Source organism: Rhinoraja longicauda, chromosome 5 (genome assembly GCF_053455715.1).
Source record: "Rhinoraja longicauda isolate Sanriku21f chromosome 5, sRhiLon1.1, whole genome shotgun sequence".
NCBI classification, from domain to species: domain Eukaryota; kingdom Metazoa; phylum Chordata; class Chondrichthyes; order Rajiformes; family Arhynchobatidae; genus Rhinoraja; species Rhinoraja longicauda.
The window spans coordinates 55,524,318-55,552,173 of record NC_135957.1 but is presented as its reverse complement, the minus strand read 5'-3'; the positions used below and the strand labels follow the sequence as shown (position 1 = coordinate 55,552,173).

Here is a 27,856-nt window from a genome sequence, read left to right as displayed (position 1 = left end):
CCGATGTGGGAGCTTCGATCGGCAGCTACGGGAGCTTCAATCTGCAGATGGTTCGACTCCCCTGACCGTGGGAGAAAAGGGAAGAAAGAAGATAAGACTTTATTGCCTTTCATCACAGTGAGGAATGTGGAGGAGTTTATGTTAAATGTTTATGTGGTTGCGCGTTTTTTTGTTTTTTTATATGACTGTATGGCAAATCAAATTCCTCGTGTGATTTCCATACTTGTTTTGTTTTCATACTTGGCTAATAAAATCAAATTAATTTACATTACTCCAACACTCCATGTTTTCCTCAGGTGTCTGTACTGGACTCAGCTAAATCCAACTACCTTCAACTGGGTCATAAGTTGATGATTATGATCATTATGCTGATGATTGCTGATGATTTGCTGATATTTGCTGATGATTGAATTATTCAAAGCATTCTGAATGAAAATGAAAAGCAGTGTTTCTGAAGCATCATCCAAAATTGTGACTATTTTTGTTCCATTTTCAACTCATAGAAACATAGAAACATAGAAAATAGGTGCAGGAGTAGGCCATTCGGCCCTTCGAGCCTGCACCGCCATTCAATATGATCATGGCTGATCATCCAACTCAGTTTCCCGTACCTGCCTTCTCTCCATACCCCCTGATCCCTTTAGCCACAAGGGCCACATCTAACTCCCTCTTAAATATAGCCAATGAACTGGCCTCAACTACCTTCTGTGGCAGAGAATTCCACAGATTCACCACTCTCTGTGTGAAAAAAAACTTTCTCATCTCGGTCCTAAAAGACTTCCTCCTTATCCTTAAACTGTGACCCCTTGTTCTGGACTTCCCCAACATCAGGAACAATCTTCCTGCATCTAGCCTGTCCAACCGCTTAAGAATTTTGTAAGTTTCTATAAGATCCTCCCTCAATCTTCTAAATTCCAGCGAGTACAAGCCAACTCCTCAGACAGTGAGGCAATCTTGGCCATCAAACATCAAAACTGGGAAAACATTCAACTGGTATATAATGTTCGTGCCAGGTGATTGCTGTTGGTAACAACAATGAAAGTGGAATCGGTTCTTGAAAATCAAAAGCATCAGCCTTTCAGATAGGCAGGCCCTGGAACCAGGAACCTGCCCAGAGGACACGAAGGCTCGGTGGGCTGGAGACATCGGACACGAGCGACAAGGGTCAGTAGAAGATTGCAGGAGATTAATGGCTCCAGCGCCTTAAAGGTTAGCTGTAGGAGGTGCCCGCAGGCAACAAAGGTGGCCAGGTGAGGAGAGGGATGTCAGTTTGCAGGCCAAATCAATTGCTGCAGGAGGGTCCTGCGAAGAGCTTGGGACTTAACCGGATTGGGAACTTCTCCAGAAGACTGAGTGCGCAGATGGACCAGTCTTTGGACTTTGGAAATAACACCAAAACATGCACATGTAAATATGAAAATATAATCTCACTGTGCAGTTGCACCTATGACAAATAAAACACCATTGAACCATTGAATCAATATCTTTGAGGTCACCACTGGCCAGAAATTATTTTGGAGCAGACATGTATACATTATGTCTACAAGACCAGTTTTCTGGCATGGAATCTTGCTATGAATGACTCCAGTTAAAAGTCTTTCCATCATCTACGAGGTGTGACAGCTCCCCCTTCTTGGATCGCCCTATCACAGGCTGAGATGTCAGGAAAGGCAAGTCCGCAACATCATTGGATCATTGGTAACAGTTGGGTCCAATTAGCTGATGTTGGCTTGGTCACCTGAACCTTGTCAACTTACTCCCTATAAAATCTAGGCATCCCAATCCAGAGGAGAGAAAGGGAGTGAAAGTTAAGGGAGTGAAAGTTAAGGGAGTGAAAATTAAGGGAGTGAAAATTAAGGGAGTGAAAATTAAGGGAGTGAAAATTAAGGGAGTGAAAGTTGGGGGAGTGAAAGTTAAGCACCTCCCTGCTAGCTGTGTTCCCCTGTTGCAGGTTTGAGGAAGACTGAGCCACTGGGACAAGCCCAAGACCACCAACGCCACCATGTGGTCAAGGCTGGGAAGATGCCCCAGACAGCCAGTACTGAGACTCAATGGCCAGGGCAAGCCTAAGACGCCAGTGCCTCTTCCTGTTGACAGACAATGAGGGTCTGTGCCTGTACACAAACACAAAGGGAAAGATTTTCCTGGCAGGATAATCCAGAGACTGCTAGAGATGCCACTTCGAGCCCTTAAGCTGAGCCACCAGGATAAACCTGAGACCTCTAGTTCGCCTTCTCGAGGCACGTATGAACTGCAGGGAAAGCCTGGGATCATTGCATGTCCTCCTTCGAAGTCCAGGGTTGAGTTGCCGGGACAAGCCCAAGTTCGCCAATGCCACCGCACCTGTGCCCTGATTGTGAGGAACTGCGCCCCCATGCGGTCCAGGACATTCTTGCCACTGTAAATAAAATATATCATGTGAGTTCATCCTACTGTGAGTAGCTGTGGTCATTGATGCAGCCAGCAACATCCCCGATGCCACAGAAGCAGAAATCTGCTGGAATACTCTCCACTTGCCTGAATGAATGCAGCTTCAACAACAATCAAAAAGATCGACAACATCCACAGAAGGCAGTGGAGGCCAATTCACTAGATGTTTTCAAAAGAGATTTAGATTTAGCTGTTAGGGCTAAAGGAATCAATGGATATAGGGAAAAAGCAGGAACGGGGTACTGATTTTAGATGATCAGCCATGATGGTGCTGGCTCGAAGGGCTGAATGGCCTACTTCTGCACCTATGTTTCTATGTTTTTATGATTAAAAAATATTTACTTTATTGGTATCCGTTCGTTATCTTAAATATTCCATCTCTCCACCACCAGTGTATTGTGGCTGCAGTGATAGCATCTACTGCCGCCCAACATCTCTAATGCCTTGAAGAACATGGATGGATGCATGACAAATGGAAACATTTGAACCTGCATGTTCTACTTTCAAGTTCAGAGATATAACTATGAAACCTTTATCTCATTATAGCCAGGTCTAAATCTTGGAACTTCATACCCAACATATCTGAGGGAAAATCTCCATTGCAAGCACCACAGTGGTTTAAGTTGCTGGCTCATCACCAGCTCCTTCCCAAGGGCAATTACAGATGTTTCAGATATACAGTATATCGAGAGCGGCACTGTAAATGTATGACCATGGTAATAGAGAATGCTGCAGCTTGTCACATGTCAAACCTATTCTGTAGGTACACGAGACATGATATTAGACAACACCGCAGAAACAATGCTTTAATTTAGAATCATTAAAAGTAGACCTACTGACTTCACTAACATAGATCAAGACTACTATTCAATCCCCGCGAAAATAAAATCACGTGGAAATCACTTCCAATATTTATGTTCTTCCACGAACAATTTTAATGCTGAAAGTAGCGCGCGTGCGGCGGGAGAAAGTTGTATTAACGATTTTTTTTCATATTTTTGAGATAAAATAACCTTAGTGCCAGTGAGCTGGTAAAAGGCGCAATATATAAATTAACAAGTTTTAAAGGAGAGGGCGCAATAACACCACATTTCAAAATGTCTATTGCTCATCAATTCACTGGGTCCCGATTGCATGATCTGTTTAATGATTATTTTTAGAACGAGAAACAAAAGACTACTACTGAGGTCTATAATATTTTCAGGCTTGATTTCCAGGAAGGTGGTAATGTCCCCCCAGTGATTAGACGTGTCCAGAATAGTACAATAACACAGAGCTCCACATTTACAGCCAAGCTTTTACAAGTTATCAGATAATTTCCCCTCAATGTATTATGTTGTCTAATTTCATATAGGATGATTGATCCAGTGGCCCTTTCCGAATCAATAAATGATCATTAAAGGAGCGCCTGTGAGGAAAAGAACTGAGTTCACCTTTCCGGTCGATAGTAAGATGGTTCTCTCGCCACAGAAGCTGCCTGTCTGGTTGAACATTCATATCATTTGCAGCATCCAAATTTTGCCACAGGGTCATTAAACGGATTGGTACATTCATAGTGACGGAAGGAAAATATAATTAAATGCAGATTAAAGGATTGGAATTATTTTACTGCTTACTTTTCTTCATCCAGTATTAATAAATATTTATTCTCTTCCGTGCGTCTGTTGGGCCGGCCTGACATGCAGCGGGTATAGTTCTGGATTGCTAATAACGACCTGCAAACGCGTTCTTTCAGAATGCATTTATTCTGAACACGACACGCTGTTGACTCAACCAAATACTTCCCCATTGTCAGCCAGTAATCCTGTTCGAACTTTCCAACTTTTCTCTCTTTACTCCAGAACAGTGATGAGTGTCGTCGTGAGCGTCACACGCTTTAAGTAGAGTTGTTTTGAGTCGGTTGTCTGAATTCTGAAGAATTTCTGAAATTATATCTATCTCTTGCCTGTTTTGCGTTTACACCTCAATATTGTTGCAGCGGGGAATCAAAATAAAATGCCGCCCATCTAGCTGAACTTTCGTAGGCAAAAGGCTTTAGCTGCTATTTATAATCCCCGTTAAAGTGGTGGTGATTTAAAACTAGACCATAGGATTCTTAAAATCAACACAACTTTACAGAGTGAACGGAAGATTATGTTTTGTAACACGTTTGACAAATCTGGGTTTAAATGGAAAACACAACTGCATCGACAAAGTATTTCGATGTCAGGAGTCACATTCATTACGGTGAAAGCAAATGTTTTTCTTTCCAATGTATTTTGAACAGCTTCTTGTGGGCCCGGTTCTCTTTACTGTGAGTCCTAACACAACGGTTGTGGCATGCAGAACATCAACAACCCGTTTAATATCCATCACATTTACATTTCTGTTAGCATGTTATTAATCAAATGATGTTATTAATCAAATTTCTGTTAGCATGTTATTAATCAAATGATTACATCATATGGGGTTTAGCTTATATATGGAACTACAACCTTAAATTTTCAATATTTGTTTGTCATAATACAGAATTAACTATCCATTTTGCATTGCCAAATCTTTCTACGGGGCGTCATTTGTAAATAAACCTTTATACCCTCCATAGAATAAAACTGTAATGGACACGGTTGCGTTTTGCACGAAGAATCGAACAAGTGAGTGAAAATACCAATTGGATTGATAATATTTCACAAAATGCTGGAGTAACTCAGCAGGTCAGGCAGCATCTCAGGGGAGAAGGAATGGGTGACGTTTCAGGTCGAGACCCTTCTTCAGACTGAATTGTATTGATAAAAATGTGAACACATCCCCGCGGATCCTGGGAATCTGAAATAAAGCAAAAACATGCTCGAAGACTCGTCTAAAACTCAGCAGTGTTCTTAAAGGAGGCATTTTGCAGAACTTTCAACCTCGAAAATAGCCACACGTAATCAAAGTGGGTCTTTTGCGATGACGGACGTCGATTTTCTCGGGATGAATCCTGTATGAGAAAGGAAGCCGTTTCAAGAATTGACTTTTTGTTTTAATTCCTTCTCTCCAAAGATGCTGCCTGTCCCGCTGAGTTACTCCAGCATCTTGTGTCTATATTTTTGTTTTAAGGAAGCGACTTCCTTAATGTGCACTGTGGAATGTGCACTGTGGAATTTATTGGCACCACCGGCCATATAGAGAGACTGTGGATGCAGTTGACACAGACAGAGGTTAGTTACCAGGGCCAACTCCGGGACGTGAGCAAGTGACAAGCAGCCGCTGGATCTTGGAAGTTTCAGAGAGCCCGTGACGTCAGTGTCAGATGACTCAAAACTTTCTTTTGAGCTAAAAGGGCTTTAAATCGACCGGCACTCATCGCCCGGGCTGGAGTAAAGATCCCCCTTCACCTCGAAGTGGACCAAAGCTCAAGGATCCCAATAGTTTTTTGTTCGGTCTGATCTAATCAACTGCAACCATCGTTGAGAGCTTCTCCCGAGACTTTGGTGGTAAGTGAAAGTTAAAAAAAAAAACATTTAAAGGAGCGAGCTGCTGGAGTTGAACTTCACCGCTGCAGTTTGAATTACGAAATATACGAACTTGTTGAAAGCAACCCCTTCCTCGCGTAGCGTCAGACTTAGTTAGAGTGATACCGTACTTTGCAAAATGTTGAAAACTGATTTCCCAAATAGCTCTTAAAAGGATGTTGGAGAGAAAAGTATAACGGTCTGTACAAGTGAGATCTGGTGAGAAACGCGTCTCAATTCAGGGAGCTAGTCGTCCTACTAACTTTACAGAACTTACGCTAAACTCTGGAGTAACTCGCAAATTGCTTTGCAGACTTTAATCAGGAATTGCACATCTCACGGACGCAAGTAATTGAAACTAGATAAATCAGCTAAATATAATGAATGACATCGTTCAGTAAACCACTTTTTAGTTTCTTTAAGCATCTTCAAGCGGTTCGGTTCAATCTAGATAAAGTGAACCAAAATACCGAGATTAAATTTATCTCGTGAAGTCAAAATGTAAACTTTGAGCTGGCACCTTAATCTACCCCTCCATATACAGGTGGCATTTTAGTTTGAAAATACAGCCGGTAAACTTATCTTCACTAGTAGTCCCATTCCCTTCTCCGGACTTCTGAAAGCTGAAGTTAAGAGAGAGGTGCCCCAATTTTTCAGTTGTACCCACAGGAGGTGAAAGTTCTCCGGGACCCACGGTACTGGGGGCGAGCTATATGTTTCAACGAAGTAATAAATTCAAAAATATAAATCATATTTTCATAACATTGACCAGTGCCTGCTAAGGAGGAATAAAATATGTTCATTGTGATCTATTTTATTGTGTTCAAATTATTCAATTTTTTTTAAAATTTGCATATGGAATGCATAAGTGTAACAGGTATGCAGAGCATGTTATCAACAGTAGTGTCAGGCAGGCTATTGGCAGAGTTAACTTTAACAAACATATTAAGATTTACCTCCAATACACAGGTCGTTGGTGACTAGAAGAACTTGACCCAGAATCAGGTGTAATTTGTAAAGCACAATATTTTGCATTTGGAAAAATATGAATTCATTGAGTCTTGCTATGAATTTGCAGTTTAAGTGACATAAAATGATAATACTGAATACATTTGGAGCAATTTTTAGCTAAAATATCACTGTCACTAAATTCTGCCTCAGGAGCAGGAACTGGATTACAATTTTAAACTAAAATATCTCAAGTGTGCAAACATAATACTAATTAACGTAAACAAAGCGGTCTATTTTAATTAGTAGAGTTTGAGTCTTGTTTATAATGTTCTCAAAACTGTTTTGTATATGGGGATCATTATGCCTGTAAAACGGAATAGTAATACACTCCGGATCCAGATATTCCAGTACATTGACAGCCGTTCCTCATTAAAGTTGTGTATTTTTTTTGTTAAGCTTTAAGGCACCAACAAATGTAGGAAGAGATCCTGGATTTCAAAATGAAGGAAGGGAGATAAAATGTGTAAGCCTCTTTCTTCAAGGTTACTCTAACAGGATACTTAAATCTTTTCAGGCTTGCTAAAAATAATTCAAGTAACAATTCATCGTGGAGCTTTCTGCAACAATCCATTTACTTACAGCCAAAAGTTTTAGTTAGTCTGGTACCTCATAGTTACTGAGCATGAATCACAAATAACTTCAGAGTCTGCCAGTAAAGAACATCCAGAAACCACCCTTTTTGACTATGACTATAACGTTATTTGCCCTTGCATCAAAAGATGTGGTTATTAATAATTATTCAGCCAGTATTTGTCTGTTGAACATATTGTTTTAAGATCCATTGTGACTATTACAGCTCCTCAAATTTAAATAGAACTGTTAATTTCAAATACATATCTTAATTTATCTTAATCTTGCTTGAGGTGATGCTACGATGATAGAACTGGTGACAACATCACCAGCCTGAAATAAGAATGAGGCAGGACCCCCCACAACTGATTGCTGTTGTTCACACTTTCAAACACAACTTGAAAGAGCCTAATGTTGATTTTACACTATGGAAAGGCCACATAGATTTGTTTTTTTAAACAGATGCAACACTGCCATTCCTCTCAGGTTTGTCCTGTCGCAAAAATCATCATAAATCCAATCACTGTAATTACCTTTTCAGTGTATGACCAATAAAAACTATAATGTGACAATGGAGAATTGACTGTGTTATTAAACACTCACCTTCTTACCATAACCTACATGTTCATTCTTTCTTAGGTTTCCGCCAGAATTATTTGACTCAAGCCTTCATTATGGTCTTAATCCAAACATGTACAAAGCAACGGCATTCCAGAGATGGGTTGAAAGTAACCACCTGAAATATTATAACAGATTTTGACCAAGTGTAGCACTAGAAATGATGATAAAATTGTAGTTAATGGGAATTGGGATGATTTTTTTTTTTTTGACTCCAATTAGATCCAGCGGGAAGGAAGATGGTTATACATGATGAAAATTATAGACAGCTCCTGGACAGTGCAGTCAAGGAGCCATAGAACTATGTAGCATTAAAACAGGTCCTTCAGCCCATATTGTCTATGTCGACCAAGTTGTCATACTGGGCTAGTATTTTCTTTATTTAGCCCTTGGTCCTTTAAATCCTTCCTATCAACATTCTGTTCAAATGTCTTTTAGAAATTGTCAGAATGGATAAACTTTGATTTTAAAAGGCCTGGCACTTTAAAATATTGGTTTGTTTGATTTCAAATAATTACTCATAACTTTTTTATGCTACCATGTATTGAAATAGCTACATACATAAAAAGTTATTGATGCTAAATGGGTTTTGGCTCTCCTGTTGAGCCGAAAATATACATTCTTGTCAGATCATGATTAAAGAAAGTATGTAAATTTAAATTAAGCTATATTTTAAAATGAACCAACATCTCTGGCAACTTCACAATCTATTGACACAGTCGCTCTCTTATTTTTTATAGCTAAAGCTAAAGCAAGATGGGTGACTGGAGTGCCCTTGGAAAACTCTTGGAAAAAGCACAGTCACATTTGACTCCGGGAGGTAAAGTGTGGCTCACGGTGCTCTTCATATTCCGTCTCTTGGTGCTGGGCACTGCGGTGGAATCAGCCTGGAATGATGAACAATCTGCATTCACATGCAACACATTGCAACCAGGTTGTGGTAATGTCTGCTATGACAAGTCCTTTCCTATATCCCACCTTCGATTCTGGGTCCTTCAGATTATTTTTGTCTCAACACCCACTTTAGTCTACCTCGCCCACGTCTTTCGTATCTCTCACAAAGAGAAGAAAATATCTAAGAAGGAAGCATATTTGAGGACACTCCAAGAAAATGGCGAAGATGTGAGCCTGCACTTGAAACAATTAGAACTAAAGAAAATTAAGTATGGTCTGGAGGAGGAAGGCAGAATTAAAATTAAAGGATCCCTCTTGCGCACTTATACTGTCAGTATAATCTTTAAAATAATTTTCGAAGTGGCTTTTATGTTAACTCAATGGTGCATTTACGATTTCAAATTCATACTGAATGCTATTTACACCTGTGAGAGGTATCCATGCCCACACAAAGTAGACTGCTTCTTGTCACGACCCACAGAGAAGACCATCTTTGTTATATTCATGCTGGCGGTATCCGTTGTGTCAGCTATGCTGAACGTGGCAGAGCTGTTCTACATCGGCTTCAAAAGTGTAGCTGACCATGTCAAACAGAATGGTCACTTTTTTCAAGACTCTCAAAAAATGGGCTTGAATCCTCTCAAAGACTCCTCCGCATCGAAGTACGCCTATTACAATGGGTGTTCCGCACCAACTGCACCCATGTCCCCTCCCGGATACAAGCTTGCTACTGGGGAAAGGAATATGTCCTCTTGCCGAAGCTACAATAAGCAGGCTAATGAACAGAACTGGGCAAATTATAGCACAGAACAAAACCGGATCGGTCAGGCCGGTAGCACCATATCCAACTGCCATGCACAGGCGTTTGATTTCCGTGGTGAACATCCAACCATGCAAAAGCTATCATCTGTTACAGAACTGGAACCAATTGGTCTCACGGAGCAGAGACCTCCCAGTAGAGCCAGCAGTAGAGGGAGCAGCAGGCCTCGACCAGATGACCTTGAGGTCTAACCCAGTCTGTTCATTTAAGACTGCCTCATTTCTACAGTCTCGAGTAGATACATTATTTGTCTGGAAATGCTTCCCAGATGTTGGTACTTAGTAGTTTTGAGGTATACTCAGTACCAACTAACAATTCGGTGGTATTGCCTTTTTAAATAGGACCATGCTAAGACACAACAAAAATCATACTTTTGATGATATTCACTCCAATAAACTCATTTAACAAAAGGCCAGCTGAAAAAATATATAAGAAATTATTACAATGAAGAAAATTAACTGATGTTATGCAATTCCTTGTCATACTCCTGCACATTGCCAAAGTATTCCTCCTTATTCCTTCAAAGAATTTGACCTTGTACCAATTGATTTAAGCCAAGTAATAATATTCCAAGACATGATACTGCACTATGAAGTTTTTCTTCATTCTGATTGAAATAATTCCTGAGCAGCAACAGTAAAACACAAAATAATTTTATCCTGGGCATGAAAATAATTTGGAAAGAAAAGAATCCATTGCAGAATTTTTGAACATAGATGGACACAATGTGCTGGAGTAACTCAGCAGTTCAGGCGGCAGCTCTGGAGAACATTGATAGGAGACGTTTCAGGTTGAAACCCTTCTTCAGATCTGGCTACTGGTGTATCTGCTGTCTGAAGAACTGTCACCTATCCATGTTCTCCAGAGATGCTGCCTGACCTGCTGAGTTACACCAGCACCTTGTATCCTTTTATGTATTAACCAGCATCTGCAGTTCTTTATTTCTACATTATAAACATTGATGATTTCTTCATGTGCATCAGATGCCTCCCTGTGCACGTGAAATAATTTATCCAGAAAATCAGTTTAGATGTACTTGAACATATTACTTGACTAATGAATGTTTGGTATTTTGCATTTTTTGGTTAAATTGTTCCACCAATACCAAACCCATTACTTCTTATCATGCTTATAAACAAAACACTGCTTAGCTGAATAATGAATAATTTCAAGTGCAAAGAACACAATGAAACCAATTGGGATAATTTTAAAAGAAAAAATGTTTGTACAATTAATATTCTACTTATTATCACTGCAGTTTTATAATCGGATCATCAACCCATTAATTATTTGGTTCAGACATTCTTAATTTAAAGCAGGATGGCAAAAGTTAAATACTCTGTGGGAGGTCAGGGGAGGGGAGCAGAGTGGGGAACTGCTGTGGAGAGGGCCTATAATGATGCATTCCCAAGGAGCCTATTTGACGATCTGGTGTATTTTTCTTAGAATATTTGTTCAAATATGGCATGGCTAATTTTATTGTCTTAACTATGTAACATGAGTGTATTTGTGTCCAGCAAGGATACTGTGGTTTATTTGAGAAAGGTAAGAATGATTGCTATTTTGTGCTAAGCAATAGTAACTTGATTGTGTGAAAGAAAATTAAGAACTATTTAATCTTTGCAGTGATAGTGGTAACAGTACTGTTTGAGTACTTTTGAGATGAAGTTATCAGTAGTATGAGAAACTTGTAGTCAATGTGCTTAGTGCTGGACTAATATTTAGTCATCAAGTAATAAAGGTATTCGCCAATATAGCATCACAAATATCCACATTCACTAATACATTTTATTTGGTTCTTTTTTAAAAATATCACATAATATAATCTCACATAAGCAATTCTAAAACTACAGTTTCCAAGAATTGACTTGGTCTTCATGTGTCCAAGTTTTGTTTATTACTTTAGCTATAATGGCGTTTGCACTGAAGTTTTATACTTGCTCAGAATGCACATGGCACAGAAAGTTGTTGCAATTTGTCAAGTAGTGTGGATGTAACTAATTTATTTTTGCAAAGGTTCCATATCTCCTTTAATAATGTATCTAGATTACTTTAGAGAAAAGCCTATCCACAGATGGATCCATCTTCAGTTCCATTTATGTTCTATGGTAATTGTTAAATTCCCAAATTTTTGTGATCATTCCATAAATAACTGAGGAATATGATCTGTGCTCACTGTTACAGGTGGAGTTGTTGTCTGATATCTATTCCCATTGTCTGGTGCATTTCTATGGGGAAATTGTGGAGTGACCGGTCAACACTTTTTTGGGGGGTGGGGCAAAATGCCAATATTTATCCACAAAGAAAATTACTTGAAGCAGTGATGTTCACTCTAGTCATAACTATTATAAAGTGCTTATGTTTAAAAAAAAATGTATCATTTAACATTCCAAGCTAAATCATTGACAAACAGCCCCACTTATACTGAGATCCTTAGAATTTTTATCATGTGAACAGTCTCCTGTTTAATACAGTCCGATAACTTAAACAATAAAATGGCATTTTCCTTAATGGTACCTTGTCAATTTTGTTTCATTATTTCAATGTTAAGGATATTAAAACTCTTCAGAATCTTAATCTGTGTATATGACTCTCATTGTTTTTTTCCCTAGCATTTCGTTGGATGCTTTCAAGAGAGAGCTGGATAGAGCTCTTAAGGATAGCGGAGTGAGGGGGTATGGGGAGAAGGCAGGAACGGGGTACTGATTGAGAGTGATCAGCCATGATCGCATTGAATGGCGGTGCTGGCTCGAAGGGCTGAATGGCCTACTCCTGCACCTATTGTCTATTGTCTATTGTCTATTTCTTACTGATGATACGAAGGGATTCAATTTTTATTACATCTCTTTGTAATCTGATTCATTGACTTTTTAAATAAACTTTCTAGCTTCATCAAAGGACAAATTATGGTTTAAAGGCAATACAATTTCCGGAGTTCATATTTATCTAATGGTCTTCAGGCAATTATATTTTAGGTGCAAAAATATGTCTGTGAGTCTACCTTGGTTTAGGTTTACCATTGTCATGTGTACTGTGAAATAGTGACGAAAAGCTTTGTTTTGCTTGCTATCCAAACAGATACGATAATACTATAAATGAATAAATCAAGTCAAACTCAAGTGCAATAGATAGAGCAAAGGGAAAGATATAGCGTAAGATATAGTTCTCAGCATTGTAGTACATCAGTTATAAGAAGTGAATAACCATTAAAAAATTGGCAATATAAAAAAATATGCAGTTATTCAAAACTAATAGAATATTTTAATTAAGTGGTGCTAAATGTAATTGATAATAAGCAAATGAATAATTATGCTTCCAACATTTATTTTAATTTTATGTGGTATACACCACATTAACTTAACTGAGTAAGTTCCAGCCAATTTCTTCAAATTACTCCAACAGCACACAAGTGTTACTAAGCCACCAAGCAAAATTCAATGCTTTATGTCTGTTGTTTGATCAACTTTCTTTTTTTGTAGGATGGATAATCTCAGTGAGACCCAAGTGAAAAAGGGTACATTACTTTCAATGATATTTGCCAAGGGCCCTAGTTCACATGCGGTCGATTACATTTGGCAGGACCTGCTGTTCACATGCCAAACACCACACTCCTGAAGTAAACACCCTGTTCTGCGTTCTGCCATCTGAAAAGATTACCAGGCAAATAGAAGAAAAGATTTAAGGGTGTGCTCAAAACCACCTCAGAGAAAAAATGTAACATCCTCACTAACCCATTGGGAATCTCTAACCCATGACCATTCAAGGTCCATTTATTTTCATTTTATCATAAGGTCATACTACACAGAAACATTTCAGCTCACTACGTTTATGCTGACCATCACATGCATATTTATACATTTGTCAATTACAAGCATTTTGTCAGTTGCCCTCTATAGCCTAATTATTCTACTTGCTAGATACTTCATCAATTTTGTGACAATTTCTCCCTCCATGACCCTCACAAGAAGCACAATCCATATTTGAACCGCCATCTGTGTAAAAGAAAGTCCTTGTCAGACTCACCGATTCCCTTTCTCTTTTAGCAAATGCCCTTTATTTTACCCTGCTCTACAATGCAGATAAGTTTCCTACTGTGTAACCTGCCTATACCCCTAATCATTGTGTATATCTCTATCATGTCACCCATTAGCCTTATCTGCTCCAAGAAAAACAAACCTATCCTATCCAACCATTCCACAGAGCTGAAATGCTCAGTCCAAGGGAATATCCTGATGAATTTCTTCTGAATCCTCTCCCATGTAAATATGTCCTTTTATCGGGGAACACAGTGCTCCAGATAGTACTCCAACTATGGTCTTATCTGTGACATTTAGAACGTCTAGGCCAAGAAAGGGGACACGGGGAAGTCCTGCATAAACATCAGAAAGTACAGACAACCTCATAAATTGTCGACACCTGCAGGCCACTATCTGCCCCCTCTGTCAGGGAGAATGTGGTTCCCACATTTGCCTCATCAGTCATCTCTGGGGCAGCACAGTGGAGCAGTGCTAGACTTGCTGGCTTACAGCGCCAGAGGCCCAGGTTCAATCCTGACTACGGGTGATATCTGTAGGGAGTTTGTACATTCTCCGCGTGACCGTGTGGGTTTTCCCCGGGGGCTCCAGTTTCCTCCCACACTGCAAAGATGCACAGGTTTGTAGGTTAATTGGCTTCGGTTAAATTGTCCCTAGTGTGCAGGATAGTATTAGTGTATGATCAGCGTGGAGTCGGTGGACCGCAGGGCCTGTTTCCATGCTGTATCTCTAAACTAAACTAATCTCAGAGCTGAAACAGTAATCGAGAGTCTTAGAGCTGTACATCCAGGAAACAGGCCCTTCGGCCCACCTTGTCTGTGCTCTTTAGGTAAGTCATCCTCAATCCAGAGAGATTGCCTGAAAAGAAAAAATCATCCTTCGTATGTTTCCGATAAATAACCACTGACAAATTACAATGCACAGGTGTAACATTTACATCCAGATTCACCATTAATCGTCTTGCTAATTTGTTGACAATAATTATTATTGGTTCCAAAAGCATAAAAATTAAAGAGGATCATGGGCCACTTGCATTAAAGGGTAGAGTATCTTATACCCAAAGTATATCCACATTGTGTAGGAAGGAACTGCAGATGCTGGTTTACATTGAAGATAGACACAAAATGCTGGAGTAACTCAGTGGGACAGGCAGCATCTCTGGATAGAAAGAATGGGTGACATTTCGGGTCGAGAGCCTTCTTCAGACTGAGTCATGGGAGAGGGGGACACAGAGATAAAGAATGCAAGGTGTGAAAACAAGACATCAAAGTGGACAAAATCAAGTAAAATGTACAATAGATCATTGTAAGCTGGGGAAGTTGACAACGAAGCATACAAAGATAAAAATTTAATCTAGAGAGTCAGACTGGTCGTAGAACTGTGATGGAGATAAAGGGAAAGCAAGGGTTACTTGAAGTTAGAGGAGTCAATATTCATATCGTTGGGTTGTAAGCTGCCTAAGTGATAAATGAGGTGCTGTTCCACAATTTGCTCTGGGCCTCACTCTAACAATGGAGGATGCTCAGGACAGAAAGGTCAGTGTGGGAATGGGAGGGGGAGTTAAAACATTTAGCAAACGGGAGATCATGTAGGTTTAGGTGGACTGAGCAGAGATGTTCAGTTAAACGCACATTAGTTAGTGATTAGTCAAGGTTTCCCAGAGGTCCTGCTGAGAACTGCTAGAGGCAACCAGGTTGAAGAAATTATATAGAATTTCCCCAGTTGAAGAACTTCCCCAGTTTGCAAGTGTTGCTCTGCTTTTCAAGAAGGGAGCAAAGCAAAAGAGGGGAAAATATAGGCTGGTTAGCCTGACTTCAGTGGTTGGTAAGATTTTAGAAACCATTATTAAGGATGAGGTTTCCAAGTACTTAGAAGCACATGACAAAATAGGCCACAGTCAGCATGGTTTTATGAAAGGGAGATCTTGCCTGACGAATCTGTTGGAATTCTTTGAGGTAATTAATGGCAGGATAGACAAAGGACAGTCAGTGGATGTTATTTACCTAGATTTTCAGAAGGCCTTTGATAAGATGCTGCATGTGAGACTGGTAAAAAAGATGAGAAAAAAAGATGGTATTAGAGGAAAGATACTAGCATGGATAGCAGGTTGGCTGGATGGCAGAAGAAAGAGAGTGGGGATAAAGGGGAATTTTTCTGATTGACTTCCAGTGACTAGTGATGTTCCGTAGGGGTCAGTGCTGAGGCTGCTACTCCAAATTGTATATCAATGATTTGGATGAGGGAATTGAAGGCTTTGTGGCCAAGTTTGCAGATGATACGAAGATAGGTGGAGGGGCAGGTAATGTGGATGAGGCAGGGATTCTGCAGAAAGAGTTGGAAAAGTTGGGAAAGTGGGCAAAGATGTGGCAGATAGAATACAGTGTAGCTAAGTGTGGAGTCATGCACATTGGCAGTTGAAATAAAGGCGTTAATTATTTTCTAAATGGGGAGAGGATTCAGAAAGCGGAGGTGCAAAGGGACCTGGAAGTGGTGGTGCGGGATTCCCAAAAGGTTAATTTGTAAGTTGAATGGGTAGAAAGGATGGCTAATGCAATGTTAGCATTTAGGTACGCCTACGATTTGCATTGACAGTGCTGAAGTACAGATGGTTGAAAGCTTCAAATTGCTAGGAGTAAATATCACCAACAACTTCTCCTGGAGAACCAAATTGAAGCAATGGCCAAGAAAGCACACCAATGCCTCTACTTCCTTAGAAGGCTTAGGAAGTTCGGCATGTCACCAACAACTCTCACCAATCTCTATAGATGAGCTGTCGAAAGCATTTCATCAGGATGCATCACAGCATAGTTTGGGAACAGCTCCATCCAAGACCGCAAGAAATTGCAGAGAATTGTGGATGCAGCCCAGACCACTACACAAACCAACCTTCCTTCCATTGACTCTATTTATACCTCACGCTGCCTAGACAAGGCCACTAGCATAATCAAGGACGTGTCGCACCCCGGCCGCTCTCTCTTCTCCCCTCACCCATCAGGCGAAATGCATAGGTGTGAAAACGCACACCTCCAGATTCAGGGATAGTTTCTTCCCAGCTATTATCAGGCAACTGAACCATCCTACCTCAATCAGGGAGCAGTCCTGAGCTACTATCTACCTCATTGGAGACACTCAGACTATCTTTGATCTGACTTTTCTGGCTTTATCTTGCACTAAACGTTATTCACGTTATTCTCTTCATCATACATCTCCACACTGTGGATGGCTCGATTGTAATCCTATATTGTCTTTCTGCTGAAGATCGACACAAAAAGCTGGAGTAACTCAGCGGGACAAGCAGCATCTCTGGAGAGAAGGAAAGGGCGATGTTACGTGTCGAGACCCTTCTTCAAACTTGCTGACTGGTTAGCATGATACAAAAGCTTCTCATTGTACCTCAGTACATGTGGCAATAAATTAAGCTCAATTCAACTGAACTTATTTTAAGAGGAGTAGATTATATAAATAGGAATGTAATGCTGAGGTTTTAAAAGGCATTGGTTAGATCACATTTGGAGTATTGTGAGCAGATTTGCACTTCATATCTGAGGCGGGATGTGCTGGCATTGGAGAGGGTCCAGAGAGGTTTACGAGAATGATCCTGGGGATGAAAGGTTTAACATATGATGAGCATTTAATAGCACTGGGCCTGTACTCGCTAGAGTTTAGAAGGATGAGGGGGGTACCTCATTAAATCTTACCAACTAGTGGAAGGCCTGAATAGTATGGATATGGAGAGTATGTTTCCACTAGTGAGAGTCTAGAACCAGAGGGCATAGCCGCAGAATGAAAGGATGTACCTTTAGAAAGGAGATAATGAGGAATTTCTTTAGCAACAGGGTGGTAAATCTGTGGAATTCATTGCCATGGACAGCCGTGGAGGCCGTCATTGAAAGACACTTTAAAGACAGATATTTGATTGGTGAGGGTATCAAGTGTTATGGGGAGAAGGCGGGAGAATGTGTTAGAGAGGGAAAGATAGATCAGCTATATTGAATGGTGGAGTAGACTCGATGGGCCGAATGGTCTACTTCTGCTCCTATGACTTATGAACTTATGAAAGAGACAATTGGAGTATATAAGAATTTCCACCCAGCATTATCATACTCTCTTGTATTTTCTGACCAGACTATTAATTTTTACTTTCCTTATTGTTGAATGATTTCACCAACTGTGATATTTAAATAGTTTCTTAAGTTACTTAAACATTACAGCAAAATGGCAGATACATTCTTATTTCTATCTGCAAATTGTGTTTAATAAACCATCACCCATAGGCAAAAAGCATAGCTATTTGCATTCACATTTTCAGGAGGAGAATGGCAAACGTGTCTCTTTTATTAATAGTCCAGCTTTCTTTGTTTTTGACACCATGCAAGGCAAAATTTCAACACCATGAAAGTACATTTTAAACAAAGGTTCTTTCTTGTCTTTTAGAAGTTTGGAGGTCATTAAATATTTATTTTAACAAAAATGTTGGCTTGCTGCAATTCATTTTATCACAGTATTAAAAAAAGGATATTAAAATCAATATTTATATTGCAAGGCTAACTCTGCAATAAATGGAGGTGCTTATTTAAGAGCAGAATAATAATGGCATTTTTACATTCACAGATAAATTTCCAATTTGGTAAGACATAAAATTTAAAAAAATTGGATTTAAGTCTTATTCATACTTTCAACAGAAAAGAGAAGGTCATATGCATAAAGTTGTTTTGATATTGCCTTATCATATCTGGAATACAATGTCAAACCTAATTTTCAAAAGTGAGGAGATTTGTGTAGTTTTTAGAGTACACAACATAATTTGACCTCCTGTGTACTCTATAAACTTACATAATTTTGTTTTGCGAATGTCAAAGCACCCACTCAAGTTTGGAGTTATTTAAAATTTAGAATCCAGAAGCTGAGCTCTGCACATAAGTGTAAGTAAACAAACACAGGACTTCCCAGGCGCTGAAAACTTGATTTGGATTTAAGTGGCATAAATCAGGTTCTGTCAGCTGCAAGCGATTCTGCAGCTACTCGTGTCAAACCAGTAGCTGTAATATAAACACAACATAAAATACATGTCATTTAGTGACCATCAGGAAAAAAAACATAACATATTATATGAAAATTGTTCTTAAAAACTCTAAAGTGTGATTCTTCAAGTTCTGCAGGACATACCTCCTTTCATTTGCAGTTGAAAAGCTACATGATAGTCGGTTCACATTTCTGGTCAGCATTTTGATGAAACAGATAATAAATCAATAACGACATAAAATATATTCTTGATTATGTTGATTTCTTGCTGTGTATTGCTGTTCCTTTGTAATTTTTCTGGAATTTAAATTCATTTTTGCACAAACTGGAATCTCCCTAATTATCTTAATATTACTTTCCATATGTACAATTGTCATTTGAATCATTACACAAACTACATAAAGCATATATTTAAACATATTTTTTTGTGCATATATAGATTTTGAACTTTAATCTGGCACCTTTGACTTAGTGTTCATGAATAAGAATGTAATTGAAGAATTATGTTTGCCAATTTTTATAAAACAATTTTCAATAAACCTAAGATATAAAGATTTGTAGGTACTAGGGACTTCAATTAAATACATTTAAAATTCAATTTTGAAACATGATGTTATACATTTTCAAAAGAATGAAGCCTTGTTTAAAATTGGAAACCATCTATTGGAAAGATTGAAGCCATCATATTCAATTCCATTGCATTCCCCAGCCACCGACTCTTTTTCTCAACAAGGAATTGTCTAAAATCAAACCTGTTTGTGACCTTGACAACATAATTGATGCCAAAATAAGCTTCTGATTTGCCCTCATCCACTACTGTAACATCATCTCACCAAACTCATCTCTTATTGAATAATATTTCCCCCTCAAAAAGGCTGGTGCAAAACATCCCAATTATTACTCCAAGAACATGATATAAAAATAGAATATGGTGGAATATTCAAATATAGTATTTATGGAAAGTGACAAAGTTAAATCTCTCAATTCAATTGCCTTTCATCCATCTCAACAGGTAACTATGTAACTCACAACAACGGTGTTAAATATCTCTTGAATATTTTCAGCTTCTGAAATATTTGGCTGTTTTACCTGTAATTTTACCAGCTTTAGATACAAGCTGTTCCACTCAGAAAGGTCTTTTCAATTTCATTAGTAAATCAGTGAAGAATGCAATTAAATATAATTTGTCTAGAATTTATAGTTATTATTGGTCTCTAATAAATGTTCGGAATTATCTTCTGTGCTTCAACCAGCAGGAGACTCTATCTGACACCAGAGCTTTCCATGTCACAGATATTGGCATGGGGATGGAGTTGGAGAAGGGAGAACAAATGCTGCCCACAAAACAGCTGAAGTAAATTTGAAGGCTGGCTGTGGACAACTGCATCAGTTGAAGATCAACTGAATCTTCCAAAACTAATCAAATCTATTACAAATGTCAAACTATTAAAAAAGAAAATAGACACAAACTGCTGGATAACTGAACGGGACAGGCAGCATCTCTGGAGGCAGCATCTCTGAAGGAATGGGTGACGTTTTGGGTCAAGACCCATCTTCAGACTTTGGTGTATAAGCAGCATCTGCAGTTCCTTCTTATATATTAAAAAAGAAAATCTTCAACTTTAAGAATAAGGAAAGAAGTAAAATACGATCCTCACATATGCTTCAATAAACACAATCAATAAAAAAAATATCTAATTCAATTACCACATAACTGAAATAAGAATGCTGGAAGTACTCTGCAAGGCAAGCACTTTTTATTGCCACTATCCACAGTGTTTTACTATTCTGCCTGCCCTATGGAATGCATCCATCATTCTCTGTTTTGCTTTAAGATTTCCAGCATCAGCAAGATTTTTTGCATCCACTGATTAAAATTAATGTTACCACTGCCCCAGATAGTCCATCTTGGTGCAGTTTGTTTGAATCATTTCTCTACCTCAAATTGTTGTGAAATTCTTAAAATGCATTCAGGGATATGCAGATGAGCAGCTGACCACAACCTTTGGACTGGCACATCTGAAGCAGCAAAACGTTACATGGAGAATTGTTTGTAGTTATGCAAGAAACCACAGCCATTACCTGACCTATTGCAGGCATTTAGTTCCTAATTAAATAGAATCGATTACCATATCCTTTTTGCACTGTTCACACAGAATTGCTCCTGATCTAATCTATGTGGTTTGGACTGGCAGATTTGACTGCGTTTCTGAAGTTTTCTTTTGAGGGAAAACTTGATGTTAGTTGGATTACTTTTAAGTAGGTTGATCCAGAAACCTAAGTATTTTGAGTAGAATGTGATCCTTGAAACACGTGTTTCCTAAACTGAAGAGGGAAATTAAGGGTCCAGTTTGGAGAGCAACATTTCACACCAGACCTTCTCTTTCCTGGAGTCTGGCATAGTGATGAAAGAGGCTTTGGAGTTGAATTGAATGTCTAAGTTTGGTTTGCAACACATGGTTAATAGTCAGTGGACTGGGGATGATCCCAATCTAGTTGATGTCCAAATGTTATTGTTGCAATGCAAATAGTGACAGCCACATAATAAACTGTTTCCTTGAGCCAGGTGATGAAACCTTCACAACATGCCGGTTACTATGGTTCCATTCCACATCTGAGATGTAACTTTGGGCAAGCTGCCCAAATTTCATTTTCAGAAATAGACAAGTTTCCGGTGGCAAGATTGCCAGCTCATTACATGGGTGACTCCAGTTTCCAGCTGGCATTAGGCCGCCACATTGGAATAAGTCAACTCCTCCAAGCCTGAATGCGGGATGGGTTTCTTCACATTGATTCTTTCCAGAGGCAAGTTGATCCTGAACAGGTATGTGGACCTGCTCAATGTAGCTTATGCTCTACTTGTGAAGTAAGAATGGCTAGAATATATTCAGGCAATTTATCCTCTGAACAAATAGTAATATAGTGCATTTTAATGACTGAGAAAAATCCCTAATTTTGGGCATTGGCATATAAGATGTGTAATACGGTAATTTCATAACCCCCTGATGACCCGTTCTGTTTCACGATTTCAGTGGTGCTCAAGACCCACAGTGTATGACACTGAATTCATAATCAGGCATTTGGAACACTGATCAGGGACTAGAGTCGGTTCATCAGAGTCCTGATTCGGGGCTAGGATGGGTTCATCAGAGACCTGATCAGGATCTGAAATGGGGACATCCTAGACCTGATGAGAAGCAGGGGTGGAGACTGACTAAGGATTGGTGGACATTTATGTACTATTCTGGGGATAAAGAGGTGGGGATTGACTGGCTAGAGATCAATGCATTTTTGAGAGGGCAATTGAAATACTGAGTATCAAAAAGCTTAAAGAGCACAGTCATGATTGAAAAGTTGGTGAATTTGTTGTTCAATAAGAAAAAGATCTTTGTTCAGATTTGCTGTTAGTAATGATTTCCCCAAGATCATGCACTGCACTGACCAGAATCTGCACTTGGAATTGTGGACATAATGTCAATCATTCCATAATGACCACTGGCCAAGTGGAAACAAAAGATTTCCCTCAAGTTAGGTTATATAAATCATGATGCTATTCATTCTATTGAAAGAATAAATCCCACACCTCGGAAAGGTTTAATTTTAATAATGTAGTATGTATGATTTATTTGTAGTTTGTTTTTAACTGTTTCTACCTGCCACCAGCTCAAAGGAACAAGAGATGAAAATAGAAAGAGGTAGACATGCTCAGCAGGTTACGCATCATGTGCGAAGAGAAACAGAGTTAACATTTTAGGTCAATAATACATCAGAAAAAAATAAATTGAGAAAACAAGTGTGGCATAAGTAGCAGAGAGGGGCAGGGGTAGAAAGAACATAAGGGATGGGTATAGGGTGGAGACAATTGTTTTCCAGGAAACCCAGAGAGATAGCAGGGCCTTTCTTAACTATACAGATTGATTTTGATGATATCTCCAATATTTTAGATGGAGTACAGTAAATTATTGGTGGCTTCCATGTTGGCTCAGGGCTGTTGATGGCCTTGGGCTGTGCAACGAGGGCTAAAAGGTTATATTCAACAAGAATAACCTCAAGAGATATAGGAGAGCCTTTTTATTCCTCCGCCCATCCCAACCTACAGTCAGAAATCTTCTGTGGCCAGAGTCAATGTCTTCTGATGGCATCTACTCAGCTTCAAATCTATCAGAATCTTGGGTTTGTGACACTTTCTTGTCATTCTGTACAATTGTGTAAGTTTGGAATTTAAACAAAAAAAACCCATGCAGCAACATCATAAATGTGTCCAGGTCCATAGGTACCCCGTTTCAGTACTTGCCATACAGCCACCATATAGATCCCCCTGCTAACATCTGACAGATTTTCAGGGAAATAAAACATAATCTTATATGAACATTGACTCTCCATTAAACTAATTCAGTCCCAGTTTATATTTTGTGACTGATGAAGTTCAGAAATCACCACAGATCTGTTTTCTTTTACTCTTCAATACAGAATGTTCAGTTCTCGACACAAATGTCTGTTATGTCTATTATGTGTGACGAATGCACTAGGAATCCAAAACCAACAAATACCTAGCATAGCTGCTAGATTTTTGCAGTTTAGTGGGAGATGTCTTCATTTTATCTTTGATGTACATTCATAATTTTTTGTACTTTTTTTGAAAAACAACCTAAGATCATTTAATGGGATAATTTACTAGATTCTAAAGTCTTCATTATATTGTTAAAATGAATATTGTGTGGTCACAATTTTAAAAGTTCTGCCTGATTCTTTAAAGCAGAATCTATTCGTAAGCCATATCACTACCTTCTAGACTATGACTGTGCACCAAAATAAATATCAACTGAAACAAAACCTAGCTCACAAACCTTTAAATCATTTAAAAGCAATCAGAAAGGTAAATCCAATTCAATTTGCAATGCAATCCACATCATCACAACATAAATGCACAAGTATATATCCTTATTCAAAGGTTTTTTTTAATGCCTTTCAATTGATAGTATTGCAATGAGTCATGTTATGCTTCCTCAATCGTAAGGCATTTGACTTTCCAGCAGGTGATTAACACTACATTTACAATAATGAAAAATTGATATTCAACTGCTGAAGGAGGAGTCTTTTCCCAAGGCCCTTATACTTTGCTAAGTTGACCTTTTGACCTAAGTTGACATGTGGCCTTTGCAAATTTAATTTTGGCTGAAGATTGGATCAATAGCCTGAGTGAAAGACGATTAAGGAGGCAATCATGCCCAGCTTGTTCAAATACATGGTTGCACATCTCAAAGCTTTTTGTTCCATTTCTCAAGGACAGCCACCACAGGTGCCAACAGGGCATGAATTTAGACTGAAAAATGGAAGGTCATAGTCCCTGAATCTGAACTGGAAGATTACATCAATGAACCTGAGCTCATAATGTGCACACTGCCGGATTCCCACGGCAGAAACTTGCCAAATATATTATCGGTGGGAGCTTTTTGTTTACCTTCTCGCCCTGTATTGCATTAGGCTCAATGAATTAGTCTGGGGAGTCACATTAGTCATTCTCCCAGTATTATACTGATTGAAGGGTGGAGTAGATTTGAAATTCAAACAGATATTCTTGGAACAGCTCAGCAAATTGGGCAACATTTGGAGATAAAGAAATTGGCGAAGCTTTCAGGCCTTTTATGGTTTGTCAGGACTGGAGGTTTTACAGGTGTAACAAGTTTTGAGATGTGCAGATAATTTTGTAGGTGAAAGACAGGGTACAAGGAGAAGGGAAGATTGGCGATAAAGCTAAATCTAATGCTTTGTATGACTGGAGGAAGACTTGTTTAAGATTAAAAGGAAGATAAAGCACTAAGTAATGGAGCAAAAGATGGATGTCGGGAAAATGTAAATAACAATGTAAATAAAACATCTTTAGAAGTAACTGCTGACAAAAAAATATTCAACAGTGTTTATGATCTAAGCTAGTTTTACACCAGATGAAAGAGGACTTGCATAGAACATTGAAACAAAGAAACATAGACATGTAAAATTCTTAAAGGGATTGGACCGGCTAGATGCAGGAAAAATGTTCCCGATGTTAGGGGAATCCAGAACCAGGGGTCACAGTTTAAGAATAAGGTATTGGCCATTTAGGACTGAGATGAGGAATTTTTTTTCACTCAGAGAGTTGTGAATCTGTGGAATTCTCTGCCACAGAAGGCAGTGGAGGCCAATTCATTGGGTGTTTTCAAGGGAGAGTTAGATTTAGCTCTTAGGACTAACGGAATCAAGGGATATGGGGGAAAGCACAAACGGGATATTGATTTGGGATGATCAGCCATGATCATATTGAATGGCAGTGCTGGCTCTAAGGGCAGACTGGCCTACTTCTGAACCTATTTTCTATGTTTCTTTGTTAACTGCAGCACAGAATGTTCTATGTTTTCCACAAACAGAAATACATTGAGTATTAAATGGTAACATAAGGAATTGCAGATGCTGGAATGTTGAGCAATACAAAAAGTGTAGATTTGAAGAGAACAGGGACAAGTTATCAATTTGAATAAAATACATTCCATGGGTTAACTATAAGCTAAAATGATTGGTTTGCTGAGACATTCTTGGTGTGAGTATTTTAGAGAAAATTTGGAGATGATTGTGTTTGACTAGAGGGGGTTATTAAACCTTGGTAACATCTCCGGGGGGCAGTGAAGTCAGTGACAGTCTGTAAAATGATGGCTGAATATTTGGCTTAATATTGGTTGTGGACTAGATTGACTAAGAGGAGAGGTTATGTGTTTGTTAGGAGATGGATGATTTAATGTGTAAGTGGACATGGAGGAAGTAATGCAGAAAACTTAAATGAGTCATTGAGGAGAACAGACAAATGGGAAGATCCGGAGCCGCAAAAAGACCTACATAGGTGTAGTAGGGTAAAATTGCATTAATCACTATCTAACTTTATCAGATGTTCGACTATACCTATATCTGGAGCAAAGGGGGTAGCCAGGGAAAGACTTGGTCCATTTAGGGACCAAAGTGGTAACTATGTGTGGTGCCAAGAGATGTGGGTGAGATCCTAAACAAATACCTTTCATCTATGGTCACCAGGCAGAAGGATATGGAAGCAGTGGCGTATCTAGGGTATGGCAGGTATGGCACGTGCCCTGGGCGCCACTTGAAGGGGGGCGCCACAGAGCAGTTTCCATTAAAGTAAAACAAGCCATCCTCGGATAGTGAAAAAATAATTTTCTTCAGATGTATGATCTGTCTTTGATTATCATGAGTGAGAAGCACTAGGATGGCCAGATAACTTCCTTCAATTTAGTGGAATGCCTTCAACTTGTACAATCATTCAAATTAATGAATCACGCCAAAATATTGCAGACTACAAGACTACCATAGTTACAAGAGTATTACGGCGTTTCTGATTCCGACTCAATCTCTAAAAGTGATCGGTGTACTGATTCCAAAAATCAGTTCTTGGCTGATTCCATTAGACCAGCTGCAGTCTCCTTTTCATCTACTATCTAATCCCGCATTCTGCGACCACATGACTTCACTCTCCCTTTCGGCCTGAGTCCACTCAGTGCTATTATCCGATCCCATTATCTCTTCTTGCATTATGTGCAAACGGATACCACAGTACAATAGAGTCAGAAACCATCTCAACTATGACCCGATCCCCGTTCCCTCAAGGTCTTGCTGCACTCTTCTCTGACATGTCCCATCATTTCCCTCGGTTCAGCCCACAGTTTTCTTCGGCCATTTACTAATGTGACTAAATTCCTCTCTTCTTTGCCACCTGTTGACACTCCTCGCCCACCTATCGTCATTTTCTCTATCACATGTTTTCATTCACCTATGCTCCAATATGACTGTGGACCATGATCTCTGCCGGGCTTCCCGGCTTCTGTCCACTCCCTCCACCACTTTTCGGTTTATGTTTACTCTTGTCACGGGACACAGGAAAAACTCTTTCTAACCCTAATGCTCTCCAATCAGATCGAGTAATACTATACATAAATTCAATCAAGGCAAGCTCAACTACAATAGGTAGGGCAAAGGGGAAGATACAAAGTGCAGAATGTAGTTCCCAACACTGTAGTGTATCGTTTGCATAGACAGTGAAATGTCCGCAATGGGATAGAGGTGAATCGGACATTATCCTAATTTATGGAAAGACGGCTGGCAACAGGGGCGCAAGTTCAGTGCTATTTTCTGTAGATACGCCCCTGAATGGAAGATAATGAGTTCAGGGAGGTGTTCAGTGATAATCTGGAACATGTCAATATTAAAAAGAAGAAAGTGCCTCAGAAAACATTAGGATTCTATCATGTGCTTCAGGTGTTTTTGCAAGGCTCATGGTGCATATATGTATACAAAGTGATGGTAGAAGCAAATACGATAGTGGCATTTATGAGACTTTTGAATGGGCACATGGATATGCAGGGGATGGAGGGATATAAGTCATGTGCAACCAGAAGGGATTAGTTTAATTTGGCATTATGTTCAGCACAGAAAAGTCTGTTTCTGTGCTATACTGTTCAATGTTTGATGTTAAATATTTTTCTTCTCACTTGTTATCCTTCATTGCACACTGAGGTCATTGAAACACAGCTGAGAAGAAATCTTGAAATGAAATCAAAAGACTGCGATTCTGGAAATTTGAAATAAACACAGAAAATGCTGTCAGCTTTCAGCCAGTCAAACTACATCAATGGAAAGAAAAGTCTTTTCATTGGGGGAACGAGAAGAAATCTTACCTTGGGAAGGGTTAATTTTGAAGTATTAGAGGTTTTTGAATGATTGTTATCTCCACTGTACATAAAAGCTGTACACTACACTATATTTAAATCACAGTGGCACATTGACCACATTGATGTTTATGTTTCTGACCCGATGCTCACAGTTGCGCTCCACATTAGATTTGGAGACAGATGAAATGGTTCCATTGGCAGACTGCTATTAGAAGACAATGTTCTAGATAATTATATATTTGTGATAAAACATAAATGTCCATTTGTAAAGTTCTG

At 39.1% G+C, this 27,856-nt stretch overlaps 1 protein-coding gene across 1 annotated transcript; it reads left to right on the top strand.

Annotated features, from left to right (window-relative positions):
* The first annotated feature begins 5,715 nt into the window (after positions 1-5,715).
* Positions 5,716-12,464, top strand: gja1b (gap junction protein alpha 1b). Its single transcript, XM_078399593.1, has 2 exons — positions 5,716-5,885; positions 8,843-12,464. The coding sequence occupies exon 2, from the start codon at positions 8,859-8,861 to the stop codon at positions 10,005-10,007; it is 1,149 nt and encodes a 382-aa protein (XP_078255719.1). The 5' UTR covers positions 5,716-5,885; positions 8,843-8,858; the 3' UTR covers positions 10,008-12,464.
* Positions 12,465-27,856: the final 15,392 nt, after the last annotated feature.

Coding starts and splice junctions, on each gene's coding strand:
- gja1b (XM_078399593.1), top strand. CDS start 8,859: ATGGGTGACTGGAGTGCCCTTGGAAAACTCTTGGAAAAAGCACAGTCA.